Raw genomic sequence first — 25690 nt, forward strand, 5'->3', positions numbered from 1 at the left:
AAAGAATGGCGAAGCACCGCAACTGAATAACACATAATGCACCTCTGGCCTGACCAACCAAGCATCAACAACCCAAGGACCCTTTCAGAAAGCAGCCGTGGCAGTCTTCGCCAGAAAAAAAAAAAAAAGACGGCTGCAAGCGAACAAACCTATCACGAGGACCAAGAGAGCAGAACCCTGACGCCAGAGGAAAGCATGAAGCACCCCAATCCAACACTCAGAAGCCAATGCCAACAAGAAAAGAGCCTCAGAAAACAATCCAGAACCGAAGGGGCCACAACAAACTGAGGAGAAGAGAAGAGAGCACCCAATCCAAGAACCAAGACAGCTCAAACAGCACCTGAGCAGGCCGGAGGTGAATCACACCAGACAGCTTGTGAACTCAGGGAAGCAACCCGGAGTGGCTCTGCCAGCAAAGCACGTGACAAGGCGACAGTATGTGGCAAGATGTGGAGTTGTGTAAAATCCTGGTTTGTGCCTTGGAGAGGCTGCAGGATCCAGTAAGTTCAGTAGAACTTCGGTTTCAACCCCTTTTACCATGTCGTAGCTCAGTCGATTAAGGCAGCATCTGGGATGCTCTCAGACGCAGGTTCGAATCCTCATCACGGCCCTTATGAATTTATTCATTAGAAAGAACTTTTTCAGTGTCAGAGTAGTTAGTAAATGGAATGCATTAGGCAGTGATGTGGAGACTCCATACACAGTTTCAAATGAAGATATGATGAATCCCAATATCTCTCAGGCATCTTTACACCATCTAAGGTATTTACACTTAGGTAAATACAAGATGATTTACAGTTGGGAGGTGGGACCAAAGAGCCAAAGCTCAACCCCTGGAAGCAAAACTAGGTGGGTACAACTAGGTGAGTACAGGTAGCCACATGATGCTAGTCAGCTGATGAAGCTGCCATGAGGTAGCTACACCATGTGTGTTGTAAAATTTTACTCAAATTGAAATCCAAATTGTATTCCAACTATTTACAGTATTACAATCATCATTATGATTACTCTATCATTATGATTATGACATCTTGCTAATAAAGAAAAAGCAAATTACAGTGAAGATACTGTAATGTGATAATTTATAACAATATCTCTTAATTGACTCATTAACTAACTCCTGGGTATCTATTCACTGTAAGTCTGTGTGCGTGCGCTGTTACGAACTTTGTCTCCAGTAGAGATATTTTGGAGAAAACATGTTATGTAACAATTTAGATAAGAGAGAATGCTACATAAAAGTAGTAAAGTATACATTTCCTGAAAGAAACCTGCAGCTGGGAGGTCGTGTGCCACTAATATCTCTTCGCCAAGGACACTAGTACTGAGAATTGGAGATTTATTGTGGAGTATGTATACATTGTATGTGAATCTTTGGTGAAGGAAAAATGGACTCATTTATATAACCTACTGATGGAGTGCTGTACAGTTAAATGATAGTTTATAGAGTTTGATCAGGAATGGTGAGAAATCTGGCATCAAGGGACGGGTGACGTGGCAACACCGGTTGAACACCTCTAAGACTTGACCGGAGGAGGAGCGTGTTTGTCAATCGCTTGAGTTTCAAGAGTTACCTTCTGCCAAATACTATATTCAGATAAGCCATAATTTTGTATTTATTCAAATTTGCAGATCCCAGAGTAAGTTGAGAAACTACCGAGGGGGATAAACAGATTCCAGCTTTCCTAATATCTTTGTGCGTCTGGCAAATATGGTGATAAGTGTGGTTGTTATGTAATTTTACAATTGTTGGACCAGAGTATTAAGGTTTACCATATTGCTTGTGTTCTTGGAGAAAGGTAAACCACATTGGCAAGTGATTATTAATTGAAGTTCTGTAGGATAGGGGGGGGAGTCTTCTTTGGAATGCTTTACCATATTTTTTCTATTTTGCTTTTGTAAATATATATTTTGGTTTGTTACTCTACATAGAAGTTTCTATACTTCAGTTACAATTTTCTTTAGCTTAACTAGAAGACTGACGACAATCATGTTTTCCTAGACAAACTAGTAAATTAAGAATAACTATATGACCAGAGCAGTGGCCTAGGGGCACAGCCAAACCTGTGATTTGGATATTAAGGGCCAGGCTGTGATAAAGCAAACATCAGCAACAACTTATAAAAGACTGTAACATAGAAATGGGTATCAGACTGTCACAGTAACACAGAAACAGGTAGTAGACATAAGATGCACGCCGATCTTGGCCTAGCTGCAGGCTCAACCAGCATAATTATCAGTTTCATACCACCAATTACATACTCGGATACAGACATCAAATAAAAAAAATGAAACGGAAAACAGTTCATTAATATAAACTAGGAATATATAGAGCCATATACATATGAAATATTCCTAGGTACAAATGTCAAGTGGTCAAGGCTAGTGGTTAGCTTGGTTCTGTGTGCGCACATTCTTATTCCCGACCACACATCTTCACCACTGATAACACCACCCTCAACACCGGCCTCTCCTGAGACCCACCGCCACCACTGACACCAGCTGTTTGCCCTGACAATGATCCCTACCACTGACACCACCTACCTCCCATGAGACCATTTTGTCATCCTTCAACCTCTCCTCCCTGGATACAATGGGTAAATAAAAGAAACCCCAAAGAGAAGAATGAAAAACTAAACGCTCATCCTAAGACCAGAATGGCTTAGGAGGAACAGGAACAAGCCGGAGGTGAAAAACTAGTGTTGAATGTAATGAAATGCCATTTTCTGGGTGAGCCCAGGAGGCTATTTGGAGCTATAAAGATTGATACTGTATTGCGATATATTAGTCTAGGGCATTTTTCAATGGAGTTCAGCCTACCGGGGACCACGAGCCAGAACCTGGGCCCCCTCAGAAAGGCACAGGGAGCAATGGCCTCTGGAAAACCCCCCCTGTGGTTTCGGGTATTTCTTGTCTGCCATCAACCAGGGTTAGGCACCCAGAAAGGTAAGCATAACAAAATAAACCCCACATGGTAAGAAAATTGCAATTGAAGACCGTACAGAGACTCCTGTAACTCCCCAACTCTCAAGGAAACAAGCAAATGTCATACACCGCCACTGCTGCGCCACTTGTCTGCACAACCCTCCCTTCTCCCAGAGGGGAAGTGGGAGCCCCAGACCCCTTGTGCTGGCTACTCACACCCCAGTTCAGAGGCTGAGCATCAAAAGCAAAACGAAACTGCTAACCAGAGGGAGAGAGGGTGCCAGGGAGCCTCCGGGGCTCACCCAGAAAATGATGTTTCATTACATTCAATGCTGATTTCCTTTGGGGAGCCCCTTCAGATCCTTGGAGCTACATAACACAAGATAAGTAAAAGAAGAACTGACCCGGGAGGCACCCACCACACGATCTGCAACTCGAAGTCGAAACAACTGGCTGCAACCTGCGACCCAAAGCCACACACACGAACGAGCAGGACCAGGAATGGTGACCAAATAACAGGCAGCCAGGACCCTGTTTGACCTCCAAAATTTCTGTGCCCGAATGTCAGCCCAAGACATGTTGCCAAAGACGGCAGCCAAAGCAACAAATTTACGAACGTCATTGGCACGAAAAAGACTGCAGGCTGGCTAGACTTAATAATAATAACCCTGCGGACGACCTGGGAGACCCGAGCCTAGGAACAGGGAACGAACGAGGTAAACCAGAACAACCCAAAGCTCGTCCCCAGTCACAGAAGCCGCGGAGAGGAGTCACAAACGGATGCAACACATGATGCACCCCAACCTGACCAACCAAGCATCAATGACTCATAAGCCTCTCCAGTTTCATAAATTTTTTAACAAGTACTATTGAGACAAACATTTATTGTGGACACATTACTGACACATGTATCACAGTTCCATGGAACATTATGAACGTTCTTTACAATATGTATACAGTAGGACACAAATATCCATCATATAAGATAAAAAAACAAATAAAACTGCATTGGAAATACATAGAACAAATAATTGAAAATATATTTGTGGCAAAACCTGGTGCTTGAATGGCCTGCACGACCGTGTCTGGGCGTGTCACACACGGGCGACCAGCCCCTAATGACGTCACAACACCTTGTCCACGTCCCCACAGCCAAAGTAAGTGGAATTTGGTCTTTATTTTTACATAGGAAGGGAAGGGAAGGGAAGGGAATTTATTATTTTGCGAAGAAAAAAAAAATTTGGGGAATATTTTATTTCATGTACACGGGGAATTTTACAATAAACTCTGCGCAGCACGGTGGTTAATGACACTGTAGATGACCTGAGAAATACGAGCCCTGGAACAGGGAACCAGGGAAACCAGATCAACCCACAACGAGTCTACCGAAGCAGAACCTGTGGCACAAAGGTTGCAGCAAAGGGCCACCACCTGACAAAGCGCATGATGCACCCCCGGCCAAACCAACTAAGCATACACAACCAAAGGACCCCTCCAAAAGCCCTATGACTCATTCTTCGTCAGAAAAGAAGGAGCCAGCTGCAACCTAACAAGGTGCCCACCTTGGCCGAAATAACAAAACCCCCGTTCCAGAATAGAGCATGAAGCTCACCCACCCTGAGACTGAGGAGAATAAATATAAACTGAGGAGAATAAATAAACTGCAGAGAAGAATAAACTGAGGAATAAGTACTAGAGTGCAGGTTTTTAAACAGGGTTATTGATTGATTGAACAAATTACCTGGTAAGATAATAGACATGGGATCTATGGATTTTTTAAGTGTAGGTTAGACATATATGAGTGAGTTTTGTTGGATATAAATAAGAACTGCCTTGTATGAGACAAAAGGTCTTCATAGGTTTATTTAATTCCTATATTTTTTTTTATTTTACACAGGTGGGTACAGAAACTGACGACTGCCAATTCCTGTTAGCAGGCCGAGAGCCTTTCCATCCTATAGCTCATGGTAAGTCTTACCAACTAGTTTCCTTGGAATACAACACACCAATTACTTAATAACCAGGAACCAAGTCACTGCTGAGTGAACAGAGGCATAGAGATAAGGACTGGCACCTAGTCAATCCTTGCTGGCCAGGATACGAACCTAGGCCCAAAACATTTATACAGACACACACACATTGGCACACATTGCACAAAATGTAGAACGTTGCTATTTATCATTAAATGCATACTGTTTTCCTCTCCACAGTCCAAAAAGGTTGTATGTTGAATGTGGCTTGTGGATTTACAAGAACAGCAGCCAACGCTTGGTACAGTGGAACCTTGGTTTTCGAATACCCCCCCTTTTCAAATTTTTCAGTTCTCGAGCTCAATTTCTTTGAAAATTTTGACTTCGTATTTGAGGTTTGCCTTAGTGCTCATAGCTTGTTTATACACATACAGGTCCACCAAGCACATGGCGCTCAGCAAGGCGTGCCTCAGTTTACCAATGACCTGCCCCAATGACGACCGCGCTGGAATTCTTTGTGAAGAATTTCATCGTTTTTATTGCTTTTTTTTTTTCTGAACATAAAATTAATTATTATATATCATGCCATAGGTCCCAAGAAAGTCAGTGGTAATGTTCAACTTAAGAGAACAAATGTGAGGATGACCAAAGCGCAAAAACAAGATATCATTTGTAAACATGAAAATGGTGTGCGGGCTGTTGAACTAGATAGACAGTACAACCAAAACATGTCAACAACATGCTTTATAATTGCTAAGAAAAAGGAAATTATGAGTGCTAAAATGGCAAATGGCATAACAACAATCTCAAAACTAAGGACAAATACTTGAGGTTGTTGAAAGTAATTGTTAATTTGAATATACAACAAGCAGTCAGCAGGTGATAGCATTTCAGAGGCCATCATTTGTGAAAAAGCAAGGCTATTGCATGAAGATCTTATAATGAAAACTCTTGGAATGAGTGATCCAGATATGACAGTTTAATGCGAGCAGGGGATGGTTTGAGAACTTTAGAAAATGAAGTGGTATTCATAGTGTTGTGAGGCATGGCAAGGGTGCCAGCTCAAAGAAGCGGCTGAAAGATTTGTTGCCGATTTTAAAGATTTTGTAGATAGTGAGGGATACCTACAACAAGTGTTTAATTGTGACGAGACACGGCTATTCTGGAAAAACTTGCTGAAGAGAACATAAATTACCCAAGAGGAGACGTCATTGCTCGGACACAAGCCTATGAGAGATAGGCTAACTATTGTGCTGTAGGGTAATGCGAATTGCAATTTGAAAATTAAACCCTTGCTTGCGTATCATTCCAAAAATCCAAGGGTTTTCAAAAAAATATAATGTGCAGAAACACAAACTGTGTATGATGTGGAGGGCTAATAGTAAGGCATGGGTGACAAGGCAACATTTTACGGAGTGGGTGAATGAAGTGGTTTGCCTTGCCATCAAAAAATATCTGCAGGAGAAAAGTTTGCCACTCAAGGCCGTGCTTCTCCTCGACAATGCTCCTACTCATCCTCCAAGCTTGGAGGATGCATTGTTGAGGAATTTAGTTTTGTTACAATAAAGTTGCTTCCTCCTAACACCACTCCTCTACTTCAGCCTATAGACTCAAAAATCATTGCCAATTTTAAGAAACGTTATGAAAGGGCACTTTTCCGGAAATGTTTTGAAGTGACTGATGCCACAAACCTCACCCTCAAAGAGTACTGGAAACACCATTTTAATTAACATTTGTAGTGATTTAAAACTCGTTGACAAAGCCTGGCAAGAAGCGACTCAAAGAACCCTGATCTCTAGCTGGAGAAAATTGTGGCCTGAATGTGTTGCAGAACTAGACTTTGAGGGGTTTGAGCAACCTGTAAATGAAGTGCCTATTGTTGACGAAATTGTTTCTCTAGACCTGAAATTGGGCTTGGAGATGGATGGTGCTGATGGGGAGGAGTTGGTGGAGGAACACAGCGAAGAACTGACCACTGAAGAACTCTTATCCCTTCACAAGGAGCAGCAACAAGAGACAGCTGGGGAAGTTTCTTCTGGGGAGGAGACAGTACAGAATGTCCCTTCCTCATTAATTAAGAAAATGTGTGCAGCATGGGAAGAATGGCAAAGTTTTGCTGAAACAATTCACACAGATAAAGCTGTAGCAGGCTGTTATGCTAACCTTTTTAATGACAATGGGATGTCTCACTACAGACAAGTGTTAAAACATAGGGAAAAATAAGTGTCGCTAGACAAGTTTTTAGTGAGACAAACAAGCAGTGGGCCACAACCAGGTCCTAGTGGTATGCAGGTAAAACATTGGAGAGTGTACCCCAGAGAAGTCATCACTGCCTGATGTTCTAATAGAAGTGGACTCCCCTTCAAACACTAACACCTCTGCTCCTCCTCACCGTCTTCCATATGCCAACAAGAGTCCTCAATATAGGTAAGGTACCTACGAGTAGTTTTCTGTATAACATTTATTTTTTAGTTAATATTTTTGGGGATGTAGACCAGATTGATTCAATTTACATTATTTCTTTTGGGAAAATTCATTTCGGTTTCCAAATATTTGGTTTTCTAACCGTCTCTTGGAATGGATTAAATTAAAAAACGAAGGTATCACTGTACTTCTGAAGTCAAATGGATGCATTCTTTTTCACACAAACAAATTCAAATCTCCGACGATTAAAGCGATTTAAATGTTATTACCTCCATATACCTTAGTGGTGCTTCAGGTAAAGTTTAGCTTCTTGAGTATCAGTTAGGCACTTCTGAGATCCTTCCTTATCATGAACATCCATGGCCTGGTCGGTAGAGCAACAACCGTCTCGTACTCTTAAGGCCCGCGTTCCAGTTTCCAACGATCACAAGCAAATGAAACATTGTAATACATGTCTCGTGTTAACTAACAGCTCTTGATATCCAAGAAAACTTCAACTTTGAACTCATCTTGGAAAGCCTCCCACATAACAATATGGCATATCCTAAACTAAAAATGCTACAGAAAAAACATTTAATTTGAAGAACTGTCCAGAGTTAACAGAAATCCTCACTGAAGATAAACACTAACAGCATACATGTTATGGACACCTTTCATAAAACAATATGCACCCACGCAGTTACATGTAACACTTCTTGTAAAATGTGTACCTGCATCCCTCAAAAAAACTCTTGCGGAGAGGAAAAAATGAGATGCAACCAGTAGAAAAACAAAATGTTGTCAAAAAACCAGCGTTGAATGTAATGAAACGCCATTTTCTGGGTGAGCCCCGGAGGCTCCCTGGAGCTTATCGGGCTAATGTATGTTATGTTAGACCGGGACATTAGCTAAGGAGTTCAGACCTACCAGGGACCAGCGCCAGAACCTGGCCCCTTCAGAGAGGTTTCAGGGAGCAATGGCCCTGGAAAACCCCATATGGTTGGGGGTTTTCCTTACCTGCCATCGACCGGGGTTAGGCACCCAGAAAGGTAGGCGTAACAAAACAAACCCCACATGGTAAGAAACTACAACAAAAACCGAACAGAGAGGTAGAAAACTCCCTACAATCCCAAGGAAACAAGCAAACAAGCAAACATCACACTTTACTGCCGCGCCGATCGTCCGCGCAGCCCTCCCCACCCCGGGAGGGGGAGGGGGGAGCCCCGGACCTACCGCGCCGGCTGCCAAGCTCCAGTTCGGAAGCTAAGCTTCAACCAACGCGAAAAAACCGCCGACCGGTGGGAGGGAGGGTTTCCAGGGAGCCTCCGGGGCTCACCCAGAAAATGGCGTTTCATTACATTCAACGCTGGTTTTCTGTGGGGAGCCCCTACGGCTCCCTGGAGCTTCATACCCAAAGAGAAGGAAAAGAAAGGGCTAACCCGGGAGGCGGCCGCCACAAACTCTGCAACGCAAAGCCAAGACAACCGGTCGCAAACCTGCGACCCAAGGCAACAAGAACGCCCAAGAACAGACGCACATATGGATGGGCGGCCAAAAACCTGTGCGACCCACAATTCCCTGCGCCCGAAATGAGCCCGAGACGTCACCAACACAGCAGCAATTGCTGCAAACGTCTGAACAGCACGGGCGCAAAGACAGACCGCAGGAAGAAGGAAAACACTGCGGACGACCCGGGAGACCCGAGCCCTGAAAACAGGGAACGAAGGAACCGGATCAACCACAGCGCATCCCCAGGCACGGCACGCCGGCAACAGCAAAAAGCACAACTGGACAACACAGGACGCACCCCCCGGCCAAACCAAACAAGTACCAAAACCCCAAGAACCCCTCCGGAAAGCAGCCGTCTCGACCGTCGCCAGGACAGAGAAAGGCTGCACACCAATAAAGCTACCACCAGTACCAAAGAGGAGGAAACTGAAACCGAAGGGGCTACCACAAACTGAGGGGAAGAGAAGAAGGCACCCTGAACAAGGACCAGGATGGCTCAGGCGACTCATGAGCAGGCCGGAGGGGAAACAAAACGCGAGAAAACGTAATAAACGTCATACAGTCTCCAAGACGAAGCTCGCAGGTGGGACACCGTCAACAAAGCCACCTGAACACCATAGAGATGGCGATACCTGCGTCAAAATACCAGACGCGAAGAGCCAAAGAGAAGGCCGAACCAGTCACGGACAGAACCGATTCGGCCTGCTGAAAGAGGCGAAGCCTCAGGAAAAACGCCCCGGGTACGGACACCTATCAAGCAGCGTCTGAAAAGAAGGCCGGGCCGGCCACCGTGGAACCATAAGGACTTTTCTCGTGGGAATGGGCTGCAACCGAGCCAGAACCCGAAGCCACAGCTGGACCGGGAGAAGAGGTACAGGTACCCCCCACCTCGACCAGGCCTGCCTAAAGCCTCCACCGTGAAGTCCTCACAGGTGGGAAGGGCGCCACAAAACGGGCGACGCCTAGACCACGCCGACCCGAAGACGTCCATGGCCAGGAGTCCATAAGCCCAACAGAGCCAACAAAACGAATCGGCGACGACTGGCCAACCCACGAAGAGGAATGAACCGAGACAGCTGTCCACCAGGACGCAGGACACACCCCGGACACGAACCACACGGTTAACCAAACCCCCTGTGGTTCCGGCAAGAACCACCAGAGAACAGTCCAAACAGAGCTGAATGGTAGAGTACCTAGTGACCCAAACCCTCCGAAGCGCAAACCAGACAGCCATGAACACCTGAACCGGGCTGTGAGCCCGACGGACAGACAGACTCCATCAACCTCGGCCGACCTGGTGAGCACTGGTCACAAAGTCCCAGCCGAGAGACGACCCGTCCGTGAACACATCGAGCGAAGGCTCGGGGAGCTGCCAAGGCACGGAACCCCGAAAACCCCAAAGAGGAAGCTGGTGACGCAGCACCAACACCAGATCCCCAGAGGAACCCAAGGAATGCAAGAGGCGGAAGTGGAGTCTCCGTAGGAACCAACCGACGCCGGAGCCAAACCCGACTCCGCGGGCAGACAAGCACGCCGAAGTGCAAACTCCCGCACAACCGCCCAAGCAACCGCTGAGCAACCCGGGACCCCCTCCTGAACAGCCAAAGGCGGGACCACAGCCACAGTAACACTTCTGGAGGGAAGACAATGAGGGGCCCAAGAGCCTGAAACAAGGCCCAGGTCCGCACCCGGGACGGAAACAGAAGGTAAAACCTCCAGATCACCAGGAAACCAAACCCAGCGATCTGGAAAGAACCATCCCCTGGCGAGCAGACAAGCGGACTGACTGGGAGCCCACTCCAGCCAGTCGTCGAGGTAGGCCAGACACCGAATCTCAGACGCAGACAGGGCACTAAGATCCGGTAAAGATGCAAAGAGTATACAAAGTGCCCTCACAAAATAGGGAATGCAATAAAAACAGCAAACCTGAAGCCCCACCACCAAGGTATTGTATGACAATCATATTAAGACATATTATGACATATGACAATCATTATATGACAATATGACAATTATAATCAAAGCATTATATGACAGAGTGCTGGGAAGACAGGACACCACGAGAGTAGCTCTCGTCCTGTAACTACACTTAGGTAAGTACACATAGGTAATTACCAACCGTGCTAGCCCCAGAAAAACTGGAGAGGAACGTGCCAAGAAGTGACCTGGAGGTCCAGGTCCACCATCCATGCACCCGGCCCTAACAGAATCCGAACAGGAGACAACAGTCCTCCGAGCAGGGCAGAGGATCCAGGGTGCAGACGGAAGTAGTCCAGAAGAACTGCAGACTGGAAAAGCTCATGACTGCAAAGAGCAGACGGGAAAAGCTCATGACTGCAAAGAGCAGACGGGAAGCCCAGAAGGATGGGGCGGATCGACCACGCCCCACGCACCCACGAAGAGGAAATGACGAAGCGCAGGGAAGAAGCCCACCCCGCCAGCTCTGAACCCCCCCCCCAAGGGGGAGAAGCCGTCCTCCGATGCCAGCAGAGGCTGGAAGACAACCCAAAGCGCCCACCAACAGCGGGACCAAGCGAGAGGCAACAGAGCAAGCTGCTCCCCCAGCGCCCAGTCAACAGAGAAGGGAACAGAACCCCTACAGAAAGAAAAAGTACACTACCGAAGTCATGAGGAGAGACTACGGGAATGAAACCACACTTCGCTGGAAGAGGAAGTGAGGGGAGACCTGATCACCACATACAAGATACCCAAGGGAATCGACAGGGTTGAGAAGGACAGGCTATGTAACACAAGGGGCACACGCACTAGGGGACACAGGTGGAAACTGAGTACCCAAAAGAGCCAGATAGAATTAAAGTTTTTTTTTTTTTTTTGTTTGTTTTTTGTTTTTTGTTTTTTTTTTTGAGTGTCAGAATGGGAACGGGAAAGCACTAAGAAGTAATGTGGCGACTCCTCACACAAGTAACGAGGCTGACCCCCATACAATGTCACATGTAGACATGACAGAGCCCAAGAGGCACAGGAACCGATACACCTGTTGACGGACGGTTGAGAGGCAGGACCAAGGAGCCAGAGCTCAACCCCCACAAGCACAACTAGGTGAGGACATATATTGTAAAAGCACAAGCCGCCGACTAGTGGCAGAGAGCACTACGCCGGCCAGGCAAAGAAGGCACAAAACTGCATCAAAAGGCCCACCTCGACAGCAAAACCACAAAGTCCCAGCACAACCACAACATGTGCCAAGACCCAAAAAGCTCAGTCTGCAAGCCAGGAAGACCCCGGAACCCCAAAAGGCAGAACCGGGTCACACGAGGAAACAAAGTCCCCTGAACCCACAAAAGGGGGCCCAAGAGGAAGAAACCTCCAGAACGAAACCAAGGAACCCAAAGGAACCCAGAATCGAACCAGGGGGAGCCCAAACCACCACATTTGCCGGCGGAGAACACCACTAAAAGGCAAAGCACAGACCCCAGCAGAACGCCCTGGGAAAACGGTCCCAACCGACCGAAAACCGAGGGGCAAGGTGTGGGAGCAAGCATACCAGCCAGGGGCACTGAGCCTAAACCCAGAGGCTCAGACCCAAAATCAACACCCAAACGTTCCCAGAGGAACAGGCAACGGCAAGAAAACGCCAGAAAAACAAAGAAACGACAACAGGAGAACAAAAACCCTGCAAATTTTTCGAAAACTCACCAGAGACGCTCGCTCGCACACCCAGACGCATGTAAACAAACCGCAACGCCGCCCTGGTGGCCACGCCGGGAAACCGGCAGACGAAAATGGCCGCCAGCAGGGGCTGTGACTGACGCTTAATACACAAAAACACGCCAGCAAATGTGGGAAGCTAGCAGACTGGAAGGGCGAAAAACGACGCCCAACAGCAGAAAAACCCCTGAAGGGGCAAAACCGCCCAGAACTGCTAGCAGGCAACCCCCACAGCCCCGGGAACCAACAACAGAGGCCCCGGGGCAGAGCCGTCCTCCACGCCCTCCGCCCTTAAAGAAAAGCAAGAGCCCATGGGAAAGGCAACAAGAAAGGGCCGCTGGTAAGACCCAGAAGCCTTGGCAGGAGGCACAGGCTCAAACCTCCGTCCCCAACCCGAACGGGGCATCCCCCGAAAACCGCCCGAGTCTCTGCCGCAACTAAACCCCGCCCCGACCCCGAAACACGCAGACGGTCCGGAGCCGGGAACATGGAGAGAAAGGGGCGAGCAGCACCTAACCAAACGGGGCGGCCACGGGGCATTCGAGTGGGAAACCAACCTAGCATGTTGCAGCAACCTAACCTAGCTTGCAACACGGATGCCGCCTGTACTCTGAACAGTAATAACATCAGGAGAGTACTGGAGAACAAGCAGAGAATCACTCGCAAGACTCCGGGTCAAGGTGTCAGTGACCCAACAGGCAGCATGACGGAGGTAAAAATGGCGACTGTCACCCGCAGACAAGGGAACAGCAACCAACGATCCCGTTCAAGACGGGTTGGAACCCGGAAGACACATACAATGGTCCCCCGAGCCCAGACAGGGGTTTCCAGGGCCCGTAGGGTAACAACTACGGGAAGCCCGGGCAAGGTGTTGCTAACCGGTTAAGAAACCCAAACATAACAAGAGGGTAGAGTATAGCACTGAAAACCCCTGAGACGTGTACAAGCACGGGGGCCTAGCAGAGGGCCGCCAAACACTACCAGTGGAACTATAACCACCTTAGGCAGACCCCCACCAGGCAAGAAAATGAAAAACAAAAGAAAAACCCCGCAAAAGTACACCGTCTCCAGAGGCAACAGAAACCGGCCGCCGCTTAGGTGGCAGGCTGCGCAACACCTTGACGCCCTAACCAGCACAATACCAATCCCTACCCAGGGCCAAACAAGGGCCCCAAGCCCCAGCTGGCCCCAAGGGCGAGGCAAATGCCGAGCAGCAAGAACCTCTACGGGAATGGTTCCCGAACGCCCCAGGGAAGATAACCCTGTTACGCAAGGGCAGTACTCACAGGGCGCTTAGGGAAGTCAGCCACTAAGCACATGCAGCCCCGGCACTGATGAAGTACTCCTGGCCACCGCACACCACAACACACGGCAGTGAACGCCACACAAGGCAAACACCGCCTAGGAAACTGAGGCCAGAGAAGCGTCAATCCCGGTTGACATTAGCGAACGAACTGGAGCTTGGCAGCCGGCGCGGTAGGTCCGGGGCTCCCCCCTCCCCCTCCCGGGGTGGGGAGGGCTGCGCGGACGATCGGCGTGGCAGTAAAGTGTGATGTTTGCTTGTTTGCTTGTTTCCTTGGGATTGTAGGGAGTTTTCTACCTCTCTGTTCGGTTTTTGTTGTAGTTTCTTACCATGTGGGGTTTGTTTTGTTACGCCTACCTTTCTGGGTGCCTAACCCCGGTCGATGGCAGATAAGGAAAACCCCCAACCATATGGGGTTTTCCAGGGCCATTGCTCCCTGAAACCTCTCTGAAGGGGCCAGGTTCTGGCGCTGGTCCCTGGTAGGTCTGAACTCCTTAGCTAATGTCCCGGTCTAACATAACATACATTAGCCCGATAAGCTCCAGGGAGCCGTAGGGGCTCCCCACAGAAAGAGTAGATTTAGCACTTGGGAAGTATATAGAATATAATAACTTTGAAGATGTAAAACACAGAAAATAATTTAATTCTTCGTGGCAGGGGCATTAAGAGAGGAAACAACCAACATTTAAATTTTTTAACAACTTTTCAATTAGGTGCAAGGAAATAATACCAACTTTAATGAAAACTACCAATGTAATTAAATGAATCCCTCAACCAAACCTTTCTAAAAGCTGTACACTAACAGACACATTCTCCTCGATTTAGTCTGTAGAAAGAGAAAAATATAAGAGAAATGATGGCATGGCATGGCATGCCTCGGGGTTATCAACCATCAGCAGCCAACTAATCTGTGTACCTACCACTGAGTAACAAGAACCCTTATGGACAAAGAAGAACTGATAAATCCACGACATACATGGATGTAATGCTCTCAAATATTAACTGAAGATCCAAGACAGATGAATCAAGAGACAAGTCTAAGGGAAGTTCTTACCAAAGAATCTTGAAAGATTAGCCAGGAATGTACATGCCAAGTTCTTATTGAGGAGCCAAGATAAGTCAAGGTTGGAGGGGATCAGAGAAAATCTGAATTGCCTAAACTGATGGACTGAAGTGGCATCCCTTTCATTTCATTTCATAAGTGTGGATTGGATTATGTTTTTGTCGGGAAATGCAGTTATATCACAAAAAAAAGTGCAATACTTGCCTGTATGTGTAAGTACATGTGCGTGTGTTATGTGTATGAGCCAGTCGGCCGAGCGGACAGCACACTGGACTTGTGATCCTGTGGTCCCGGGTTCGATCCCGGGCGTCGGTGAGAAACAATGGGCAGAGTTTCTTTCACCCTATGACCCTGTTACCTAGCAGTAAAATAGGTACCTGGGTGTTAGTCAGCTGTCACGGGCTGCTTCCTGGGGGTGGAGGCCTGGTCGAGGACCGGGCTGCGGGGACACTAAAGCCCCGAAATCATCTCAAGATAACCTCAAGATGAGCACTGAATATGTGGTACGCATGATCATGCAGATAATAAGTACCATAACATGGCTGAAAACAAATAACCAAAGCCACACATTTGAAATGAAAGTGAAAATGTATTGGCCCAGGACAGGCCTGAAGTGCCATCAGTTTCATTTCTTTTCATATTCATGTACGATCAATGCCAACGTGTACAGATTGAAATGATTAAATATGACTAGGCAGCAGCCATCCTCGTCTGAATTAATAAAATGACAAGCCGACTGTACAACAGACACCAATAATCAGGGAGAAGAAAACGCTGCAACAGGCACAACCAGCAATTTGTCCGTCAACAAAGGATCATTAAAAGAATAAAAGCTGTACTCACCTGACTGGCTCCTTTCACAGGACCACACTGATACTGTACAAAGTCATCCGAAGTCAACGTACTGTGTAGTTGGTGGTCCCATCCCGGTGTCTGTGGACAAGCACATAACAGTCTCAACACACAGCACGCTAACACTTGTCACAAACCTGCTACACTACCATCGTCACAAAGTATCTCACTCAAAATATTCAACAACTATTTCTTAAGTATTTTTGGAGTCAAAACACACCACAAAACTCAAGCATTTTTACAAGTTTATCAACTATGAAAATTATACAGTAAATAGAGTTGTAAATCTTGTTTACCAATGCCCATCTTTTTTTTTTAGTGCTGTGAAATAACAAGCTCTTAACCATTGAAAGATTAATTTTAACAAGGCAAATTAATCCTTTAGTATTGGCAGAAATAGCACCAAGTGCAAAGAGTGCAGAAAAAGAAATATTCTTAAAAAGATTAGCGAATGCTAGTATTTTTTCCCCCCCATACAATGCAGGCAAAAGGACTCAGCTATGAAGACAGGTTCAGACACAGCCTCATAACCTTAAAGGAGAGAGCAAACAAAGGGAATATGAGACAGTAACTACATACAGTACTAGATTTTGAGGGGAATAGTAAAAATTTATAATGGAAGCCTATTTAAATTAAAAAGAGGTAGGGCAAGGGGACATTGGTAAAAGTTGGGTATGCAAGGGAGTCAGATGTAAGGAAGTTCTTTGTCACTGCTTAGGTGGTAGGAAAGTGGAATGCACTGGAGGAAGAGTTTCTTGGAGCCATTCCATCCACAATTTTAAAAAGGAATATGATGAAAACGTCAATGTTGAGAGGGGTAATTAGTGCACTGGGCATTTTATGCCCTGCCCCCTGGCTAGGAGGAGAAGAATAAAACCAACATTGAATGTAATGTAAAGCCATTTTCTGGGCGAGCCCTGGAGGCCCCCTGAAGCTATCCAAGCCGACATGTGCCATATATGTCTGGTGTCATCATCCACGGGAGTTCTGCATGCCGACCACAAGCCAGAACCTGGTCTCCTCAGAGAGGCGCAGGGAGCAATGACCATATGAGCACTACGTTTAGAGTATGTCATGTCTGCCATCATCTGGGGAATACCTCCAGAAAGGTTTGGCAAAACAATGCAAACCCCCAACTGGTGAAAATTTCAATTTATGTTCAAACAAAGCCAAAGAACTCCCCCCAAAAGAAAACAAAGAAAACAAACAAGCAAAGCATCATCAGACTAGCATGCTCGCTTGTTAGCACCCCCTCCCCTGAAAGGGGGAAGGGGAAGCCTGCAAAGCTGAGCAGGCAGCTCCCTACCCCTGATCGTAGAATGATGAAAACCACCGATTGGAGGGAGGGAGGCTGTCAGGGAGCCTCTGGGGCTCGCTCAGAAAATGGCATTTCATTACATTCAACGCTGGTTTTCTGTGGGGAGCCCTGTCAGCTCCCTGAAGCTAACTACCCACACAAGTAAAAGAGGGACTTACCTGGGGGGCAGCAGCACCGCAGGTCTCAAGACTAAGACGAGATACCAGGACACCTTACCTACCTTGAGGTTACCTTGAGGTGCTTCCGGGGCTTAGTGTCCCCGCGGCCCAGTCGTCGACCAGGCCTCCTGGTTGCTGGACTGATCAACCAGGCTGTTGGACGCGGCTGCTCGCAGCCTGACGTATGAGTCACAGCCTGGTTGATCAGGTATCCTTTGGAGGTGCTTATCCAGTTCTCTCTTGAACACTGTGAGGGGCAGCCAGTTATGCCCCTTATGTGTAGTGGAAGCGTGTTGAACAGTCTCGGGCCTCTGATGTTGATAGAGTTCTCTCTCAGAGTACCTGTTGCACCTCTGCTTTTCAACGGGGGTATTCTGCACATCCTGCCATGCCTCCTGGTCTCATGTGATGTTATTTCTGTGTGCAGGTTTGGGACCAGCCCCTCAATTATTTTCCACGTGTAAATTATTATGTATCTCTCCCGCCTGCGCTCAAGGAAGTACAGATTTAGGCTCTTTAGTTGGTCCCAGTAATTTAGATGTTTTACTGAGTGGATTCTAGCAGTAAAGGATCTCCGCACACTCTCCAGGTCAGCAATTTCTCCAGCTTTGAAAGGGGCTGTCATTGTGCAGCAGTACTCCACTCTAGAGAGCACAAGCGTTTTGAAAAGTATCATCATCGGTATAGCATCTCTAGTGTGAAAAGTTCTTGTGATCCAACACGACAGATGACCCCAAGCAACATAAGGTTGGTTAATATGAGAGCCCTGAGCTTACACAAGATACCTGGTGACCAGGACTCTGTTCGACCTCCAAAACCACCGAACCTAAATGCTGACCCAAGACATATTACCGAAAACAGCGGCCAGGGCAGCATACTTACGCACATCATGAGCACGATGGTAGACTGCAGGCTGGCTAGACTTGATTACACTGCGGACAACCTGAGAAATATGAGCCCTGGAACAAGGAACCAGGGAAACTGGCTCCACCCAGAGCATATCCATGGACACCGAACCAGTGGCCCACAGGTAGCGACAAAGCCGCCACCGGATGTAAGACAAGATGTAACCCCCGACCTATCCAACCAAGCATCCACAGCCAACGGATTCCTCCGGAAGCCAGCTGTCTCATTCTTCGCTAGAAAAGGAGAAGGCTGCAAACAAACAAACAAAATGCCCACCAGGGCCAAACAAGCAGAAACCCCAATGCCAGAGCATAGGGAGCATGAAGCTCCACAACCCGACCTCCAGATGCCAAAGCCAACAACAAAAAAAAAGCTTGCAGAAAACTATCCTAAAATGAAGAGGCTACAACAAACCAAGGGAAGGAAAGAAAAAGTGACGACTAGGTCCAAAGACCAAGATGGCGCAAGCAGTGCATGACCAAGCCGGAGGGGAATATGCACGGGAGAGCTTGCGGAATGGAGCTGAAGTGACATCCACCCTGAATGCAAACTCGAGCGGCTCCGCCAACATCACATTATAAGAAGCGACAGTATTTGGCATGAGATGCCGGTCCAGAAAAAGCCAAGAAAGGAGAAAAACATTTTCACAGACACAGACAACACCCTCCAAAGGGAAAGGAAATGGCGCAAAGACCGCCAGGAGACTTCATACTGTCGCTGAGATGAAGACCGCAGGTGGGATACCATCAAAGAAGCCACCTGACCACCATACAAGTGGCAATACACCCGCATCAGAAAACCAGATGTGAAGAGCGGAAGAGTAAGGTGAACCAGCACGGTGACTCACTGGCCCAACCTGCTGAAAGAGGCGGAGCCATGGAAACACTCTCAGGTGCTGACACTGAGCAAGCAGCACTTGAAACCAAGGCTGGGCCAGCCACCATGGGGCCAGGAGAAGCACCCTCTCCTGAAAGGATTTGACCCGAGCAAGAACACGAAGCAACAGATGGCCCGGGGAATAATGGTACAGGCACCCCCACCTTGACCAGTCCTGACAGAAAGAGTCCACCGCGAAGGCTTTGCAGTTGGGGAATGGCACCACGTATAATGGGAGACGCCAAGATCACACCGATGCGAAAAGGTCCACCTCTGGGGGCCCGTAGATCTGACAAAGCCAAAGCCCCAGGAAAAAACACAGGGGGCGCCATAAAGAGCCAAAGCGCGACCCCTGCAAGCACAACAAGAGGAGGCACAGCGAGATAAGGATAAACTTACCAAAACAACCAACGACACCACAGCAGGGATGCAGGAAGAGCATAGCAATCCATGCACCTTTCCCAACCTTAACAAAGCAGACATAAGCCAAACCAGAGATATGTCACACCAAAGGGAACAATAGGCATCAAGAACAAGAGCGCACGAACTAATAGAAAAATGCCCCAAAAAGCAAGTGCAAACACCCAGCAGCCAAATGTAAACAAGATTTGGAGCACGGCCCTGGTGGCTGGGCACAGAAGTGCATCCAGTAGTGCAAAATGGCTGCCAAAGCATAAACAACAAAACCACCATAAAACATCCAAACTAAAGATGGATGCAGCCGACGCGAGGGAGCGTAATTCATGCCGGCAAATATGGCAAACCAATGCAGAAGAAAAGGACGTGACGAAAACCCCCTCCCCCTACCGCAACAACCCCAGCCCAGAAGGCACAAAGGCCCAAATTGGGGCAACCGGAGCCCAAGCACTCCTAGCGGACTCCCCCAGGTCCCGGGAACCCACAACAGAGGCCCCGGGTCAAAGCCCTCTTCCACACCCACCAACCTATAAAGGAAAGGCAGAGTCCAGGGAAAAGTTTCAAAGAAGGAAGTCAGCTGGGTCGACCCAAAAGCTTCGGCAGGAAAATCAGACTCGACCACCTGTGCCCGAATTGGAAGGGACCGTCCCCTTCAGGTATTCAAAAGTATCCAAAGGATACCTGATCAACCAAGCTGTGACTCATACGTCAGGCTGCGAGCAGCCGCGTCCAACAGCCTGGTTGATCAGTCCAGCAGCCAGGAGGCCTGGTCGACGACCAGGCCGCGGGGACGCTAAGCCCCGGAAGCACCTCAAGGTAACCAAGGTCCCGGAAGCCACCCGAGCCTCATACCGAGCAAAACCCCGACACGACTCCTAAACCTTCAAACGTCTGGGAGCCAGAAGCAGGGTAGGGAGGAGCAAGGTGAACCACACCCACCTGGAAAAGAAGCAAGGGTACGGACGGAACCACTGATGAAGTAACTAACGCCAAAATCCTGGTCCCTAAAACCCAAGGGGGATGGCTCTGGTGCTATAGAGAATAAAGCATGCAGCGCAGCTGCTGCCTGATCCAAACAACCTCAGACAAGGAATGGGTAAACTGAATGACAAACGGGAAACAAATCCTGCAAGACTCAGGGTTGTAGATGTCACCGACCCAACAGGCAGCATGATGGAGGCAGGATGGGTGATCGACACCGCAAGGCAGGGGCAACGAACAACCTTCAGCATCGAACGAAGCGAGACAGGGCTCGGAAGATGCATCCATGGTACCCCCAAGCCCAATGGGCTTTACCAGGGCCTGTAAGGCACATTAGCCCTATGGAAAGCCCAGGCACTGTTTGCCTGGCAAACTGTTAGCAGACAAACTGACTGCTGTTAGCAGACACACTGACAAATCAGTAGTCGCTGTGAAACGTCGGGGCAACAGAAAAGGACTACCAACACAACTTAGGCAGGCCTAATGGGAAGCTAAGCAGATCACCTCTGCCAAACACAAGCAACCATGCTAAATCAAAAAACAAAACTCCTGAAGCAACACAAAAAACTGGCCGCTAGAGGGAATCGTCGGCTGCCTTGTGTATGCAGGCTGCACCGGCTCCAGTGTGCCCCTCCCAGCAAAACCCCACTCCCTACCTGGGGAAAGAATGGAACCCCAAGTCCCCTGATGTACCCCAGTGGTGAGAACAACGACAAGTGACGAAGCCCCCAATCGGGAGTGAGACCCGAACGCCCTAGGGAAGAGAACCCTGCAACGCTAGGAAAGTACTTATCGGGCACCTAGGGATGGAAGCCCTAGGCTGCACCCCAAGTACTGAGAACACCTGGCCAACACACCACCACACACAGCTAGCACAGCCACAATCTTGAGGTTATCTTGAGATGATTTCAGGGCTTAGTGTCCCGGTCCTCGACCTGGCCTCCTTTTTGTTACACATCCCCAGGAAGTAGCCCGTAGCAGCTGTCTAACTCCCAGGTACCTATTTACTGCTAGGTATCGGACATCAGGGTGAAAGAAAATTTTTGCCCATTTGACTCTGCCTCCACTGGGGATCGAACCCGGAATCTCAGGACTATGAATCCGAAGCGCTGTCCACTCAGCTGTCAGGCGCCACAAAGGCAAAATCTAGACAGGAAAACGAGGCCAGAGGTGATGCATGGACACCAGGTACATCAGTCAAGAACTGGGGTGGTGAACCACCTGCTTGCCTGAGTGGGTGCGCTAGTTGGATGACAATTTGCTTGTTTGTTTGTTTTCTTTTGGGGGAGTTCTTTAGCTCTTCGGATGTAGGTTGCAATTTTCACCAGTTGGGGGTCTGTATTGTTTCGCCTAACTTTCTGGGGGTATTCCCGGTCGATGGCAGACATGACATACTGTACTCTAAATATAGTGTGCTCATGTGGTCACTGCTCCCTGTGCCTCTTTGATGGGACTACGTTTTAGGCTGGTGGTCTCCAGTAGGCATACAGAACTCCCATGCCTGATAATACCAAACTAATATGACACGTGTCATTTTGGATAGCTTCAGGGAGCCGATGAGGCTTCCCACAGAGAAAGCTATACTTATCTCACTTCCCCGTAGTCATCGATAGATAAGCCAAGTATCTTGTTCCTCAATACTGGCAGTACTGACTTATCCTTACAAATCTAATTGTGAATACATTACAACAGCAAAAAATACTCACCGAATGTAACCCCGAAGGTCCAGGCAGAGGATGAGCCGAGTGCTCTAGGGCACCCACGTGACTCTGTACCACTTGGCCAAGCCCCTGAGCTGATAAAGGCAAGGTGGATGTATTTGCCATGTACGTCAGCCCAGGATCCGAGAACTTGAACAGCTGCGATTCCTCATTACTATCTGTTTGTAGCCACTCCTCAGGTTCCTCTTTCACATTAACATCTTCAAACTTTACCTGAAGAAATTGAGACAGACACTGTAGCAAAGTGGCAAACTTTATCACATGTAAGAAAAAGCCCAAAAGACAGATAAGGAGTTAATACGAGAGTTAATTAACTGTGAAAAAGTCACATTAGGCTATGTTAATAGAGAATAAGCTTACAAAATGACAACATGATATATTACACAAGTATCAGTATAACTTGATCAACCATATTTTCCTGCATATAACAATATAACACGCATCTAGCTTTAAGGACAGTTTTGTGCAATACATTTTTTACAATATGTTTCATCATACATTTATTGAAAGTGTTTTCAAGTAGTTTTGTATGGAGAGCATATGATTTAGTGCATGCAAATACAATATCTATTTGGTTGGTGGTAGACCAAAAATGTGCATCCTACGTGCCAGAAAATACAATAATTCAACAAATATTTGTAATAGTCGTTTGTCAATAGTACTGTACACATAAAACTTGTGTTCTTAAGGGGCCGGGGGACCCAAAAATATTTAAATTTAATGAAAATTACTTAAAAACGTTACACAAATCTCCAATTATTTGGCAACATGAAAATTTCATCCCAATGTTAAAAAATGGATTTTATATGTAGTGGAACCTCCATTCTCGTATGCCCCTGTTCTCGTAGTTTTCGGTTCTTGTAGTAAATTTCTTTGAGAAATTTGATTCGATAGTCATAGTTTGCCTCTGATTCTAGTTTGTTTATACATGTACGGGTCCACCGCGAGGGTGGCGCTTCAGTTTACCAGTGTCTCCCGCTTAGTGATGATTACGCTTGGATTCTTTGTGAAGAATTTCATTGTTTTTGTGCTTTTTTTGGTTTCTGAACATAAAAGTTCTTATTATATATCATGCCATGGGTCCCAGGAAAGTCAGTGGTAGTGTTCAATGTAAGAAAATAGTGTGAGGATGACGACAGAGGAAAAGCAAGAGATCATAGTGAGACAATGTGATGTCTCACTACAGACAAGTGCTAAAATGTAGGGAAAAACAAGTGTCTATAGACAGATTCTTAGTAAGACAAGCAAGCAGTGAGCCACAACCAGGTCCTAGTGGTATGCCTGCAAAACATAAGAGAGAGAGAGAGAGTACCCCAGAAATGTCATCACTGCTGTTATAATGGAAGGGAACTTCCCTTCGAAACACTAACACCTCTCCTCCTCGCTGTCTTCCATACGCCAACAGATTAACTATGAAAACGAAGGTATCACTATACATTTGAAAAAAAAAATACCAGCGTTGAATACAGTGGTACCTCGGAATACGAGTGTCCCTTTATACGAGTTCTTCGGAATACGAGCAGGATTTGCTCGGAAAATTTGCATAGGAATACGAGGGTTGCCTCGGAAGGAGAGGGTGTTGATACACGTACAGGCCGACCTAGCGCGTGGTGGCACGGCGATCGCCCATTAGTTTACCAGTGCTTTGCGCCTAGTGACTATCCTGCCTGAATTCTTCACCAGGATTTTCAGTGTTTTGTTGGATTTTTGGCCATTTGACCATAAAAGTTGTTATTATATATCTCACCATGGGTCCCAAGAAAGCCAGTGGTAAGGATCAAGGCAAGAAAGCCCATGTGAGGATGACAATAGAGGAAAAACAAGAGATCATTCGGAAGCATAAAAATGGTACACATGTTGTTGAACTTTGTAGGCAGTACAACAAAGCCATGTCAATGATATGCACTATACTTTGCAAGAAAAAGGACATTATGAGTGCTAAATTGGCAAAAAGCGTAAGAATCATGAAACAAAGACCACAAATACTCGAGGAAGTGGAAAAGTTGTTATTAATTTGGATACACAACAAGGAGTTAGCGGGTGAGTGTTTCAGAGGCCATCATTTGTGAGAAAGCCAGGGTATTGCACGAAGACCTTGTAAAGAAACCCCTGGAACGAGTGATGCAGATACGATAGACTTTTAGGCAAGCAGGGGAAGGTTTGAAAAATTTAGAAAAAGAAGTGGTATCCATAGTGTTGCGAGGCATGGGGAGGCTGCCAGATCAGACAAACCAGTGGCTGAAAGATTTATTGAAGAATTTAGAGTGCAGAGGCTGAGGGATACTTACTGCAACAAGTTTTAAATTGTGATGAAACAGGACTGTTCTGGAAAGGATTGCCTAAGAGGGCATACATTACCAAGGAGGAAAATCATTGCCCGGACACAAGCCTATAAAAGATAGGTTTACGCTTGTGCTGTGTGGAAATGCGAGTGGCGATGTGAAAATTAAACCCTTGCTTGTGTATCATTCTGAAAATTCAAGGGTTTTCAAACAGTATAAAGTCCAGAAAACCCAAATATGTGTGATGTGGAGGGCTAATAAAAGGGCATGGGTGACTAGGATTTTTTTTTTTGCAGTGGGTGAATGAAGTGGTGTGCCCTGCCATACAAAAATATCTGCAGGAGAAACATTTGCCACTCATGGCCCTGCTTCTCCTCGACAATGCTCCTGCTCATCCTCCAGGTTTGGAAGATGAATTGTTGCACACAGTAATTTCTCACAATTTTCTTCCTAACACCACTCCTCTAATTCAGCCTATGGACCAGAAAATCATAGCGAATTTTAAGAAACTTTATGAAAGGGCACTTTTCCGGAAATGTTTTGAAGTGACTGAAGCCATAAAACTCACCCTCAAAGAGTTCTGAAACGATCATTTTAACATTTGTAGTGCTTTAAAACTCATTGACAAAGCCTGGCAAGAAGTGACTCAAAGAATCCTGATCTCTGGCAGGAGAAAATTTGTGGCCTGAATGTGTGACAGAACTATACTTATGAGGGGTTTGAGCCTGTAAATGATGTGCCTATTATTGAGGAAATTGTTACTCTGGGCTGGCAAATGGGCGTGGAATTGGATGGTGATGATGATGAGGAGTTGGTGGAAGAACACAACGAAGAACTGACCACCGAAGAACTCCAAGCCCTTCAAAAGGAACAAGAAGACCCAGCTGAGGATGTTTCTCCAGTGGAGGAGGATGAGGCAGTACAGAATGTCCCTTCTGCAACCATTAAGAAGTGGTGTCAGATGTGGGAAGAAATGCAAACTTTTATTGAAAAGACTCTCCCAGAGAAAGCTATAGTAGAGCGTTGCATTAATCTTTTCAATGACAATGTGATGCATCACTAGAGAGACATCTTGCGAAGAAGGGAAAAACAATCTTCCATGGACAGATTTGTTGTGAAAAAATTGAGCAGTGAGCCACAACCAGGACCTAGTGGTATGCAGGCAAAACATGCCAGAGAATGCACCCGAAAGAAGTCCTCACTGCCTGATGTTATAATGGAAGTGGACTCCCCTTCCAAACAGTAACACCTCTCCTCCTCACCATCTTCCATACGCCTACAGCAGTCATCAGCAAGGATAAGTAATAACTTGAACATAGTTTTGTAGGTTTATTTAG

The 25690-nt window shown here is 46.9% G+C and overlaps 1 protein-coding gene across 5 annotated transcripts in view; it reads right to left on the reverse strand.

Annotated features, from left to right (window-relative positions):
- Positions 1–25690, reverse strand: part of LOC123765801 (uncharacterized) — a 91295-nt gene that overhangs the window by 54497 nt on the left and 11108 nt on the right. For all 5 annotated transcript variants that reach the window (XM_045754564.2, XM_069337124.1, XM_069337122.1 and 2 more), the window contains exons 4-5: positions 22057–22284; positions 15686–15775 (exon numbers count right to left, since the gene is read on the reverse strand). In XM_045754564.2, coding sequence (XP_045610520.1) covers positions 15686–15775; positions 22057–22284 — 318 coding nt within the window. The remainder of the gene's footprint in view (positions 1–15685; positions 15776–22056; positions 22285–25690) is intronic.

This window comes from Procambarus clarkii, chromosome 37 (assembly GCF_040958095.1).
Source record: "Procambarus clarkii isolate CNS0578487 chromosome 37, FALCON_Pclarkii_2.0, whole genome shotgun sequence".
NCBI classification, from domain to species: Eukaryota; Metazoa; Arthropoda; class Malacostraca; order Decapoda; family Cambaridae; genus Procambarus; species Procambarus clarkii.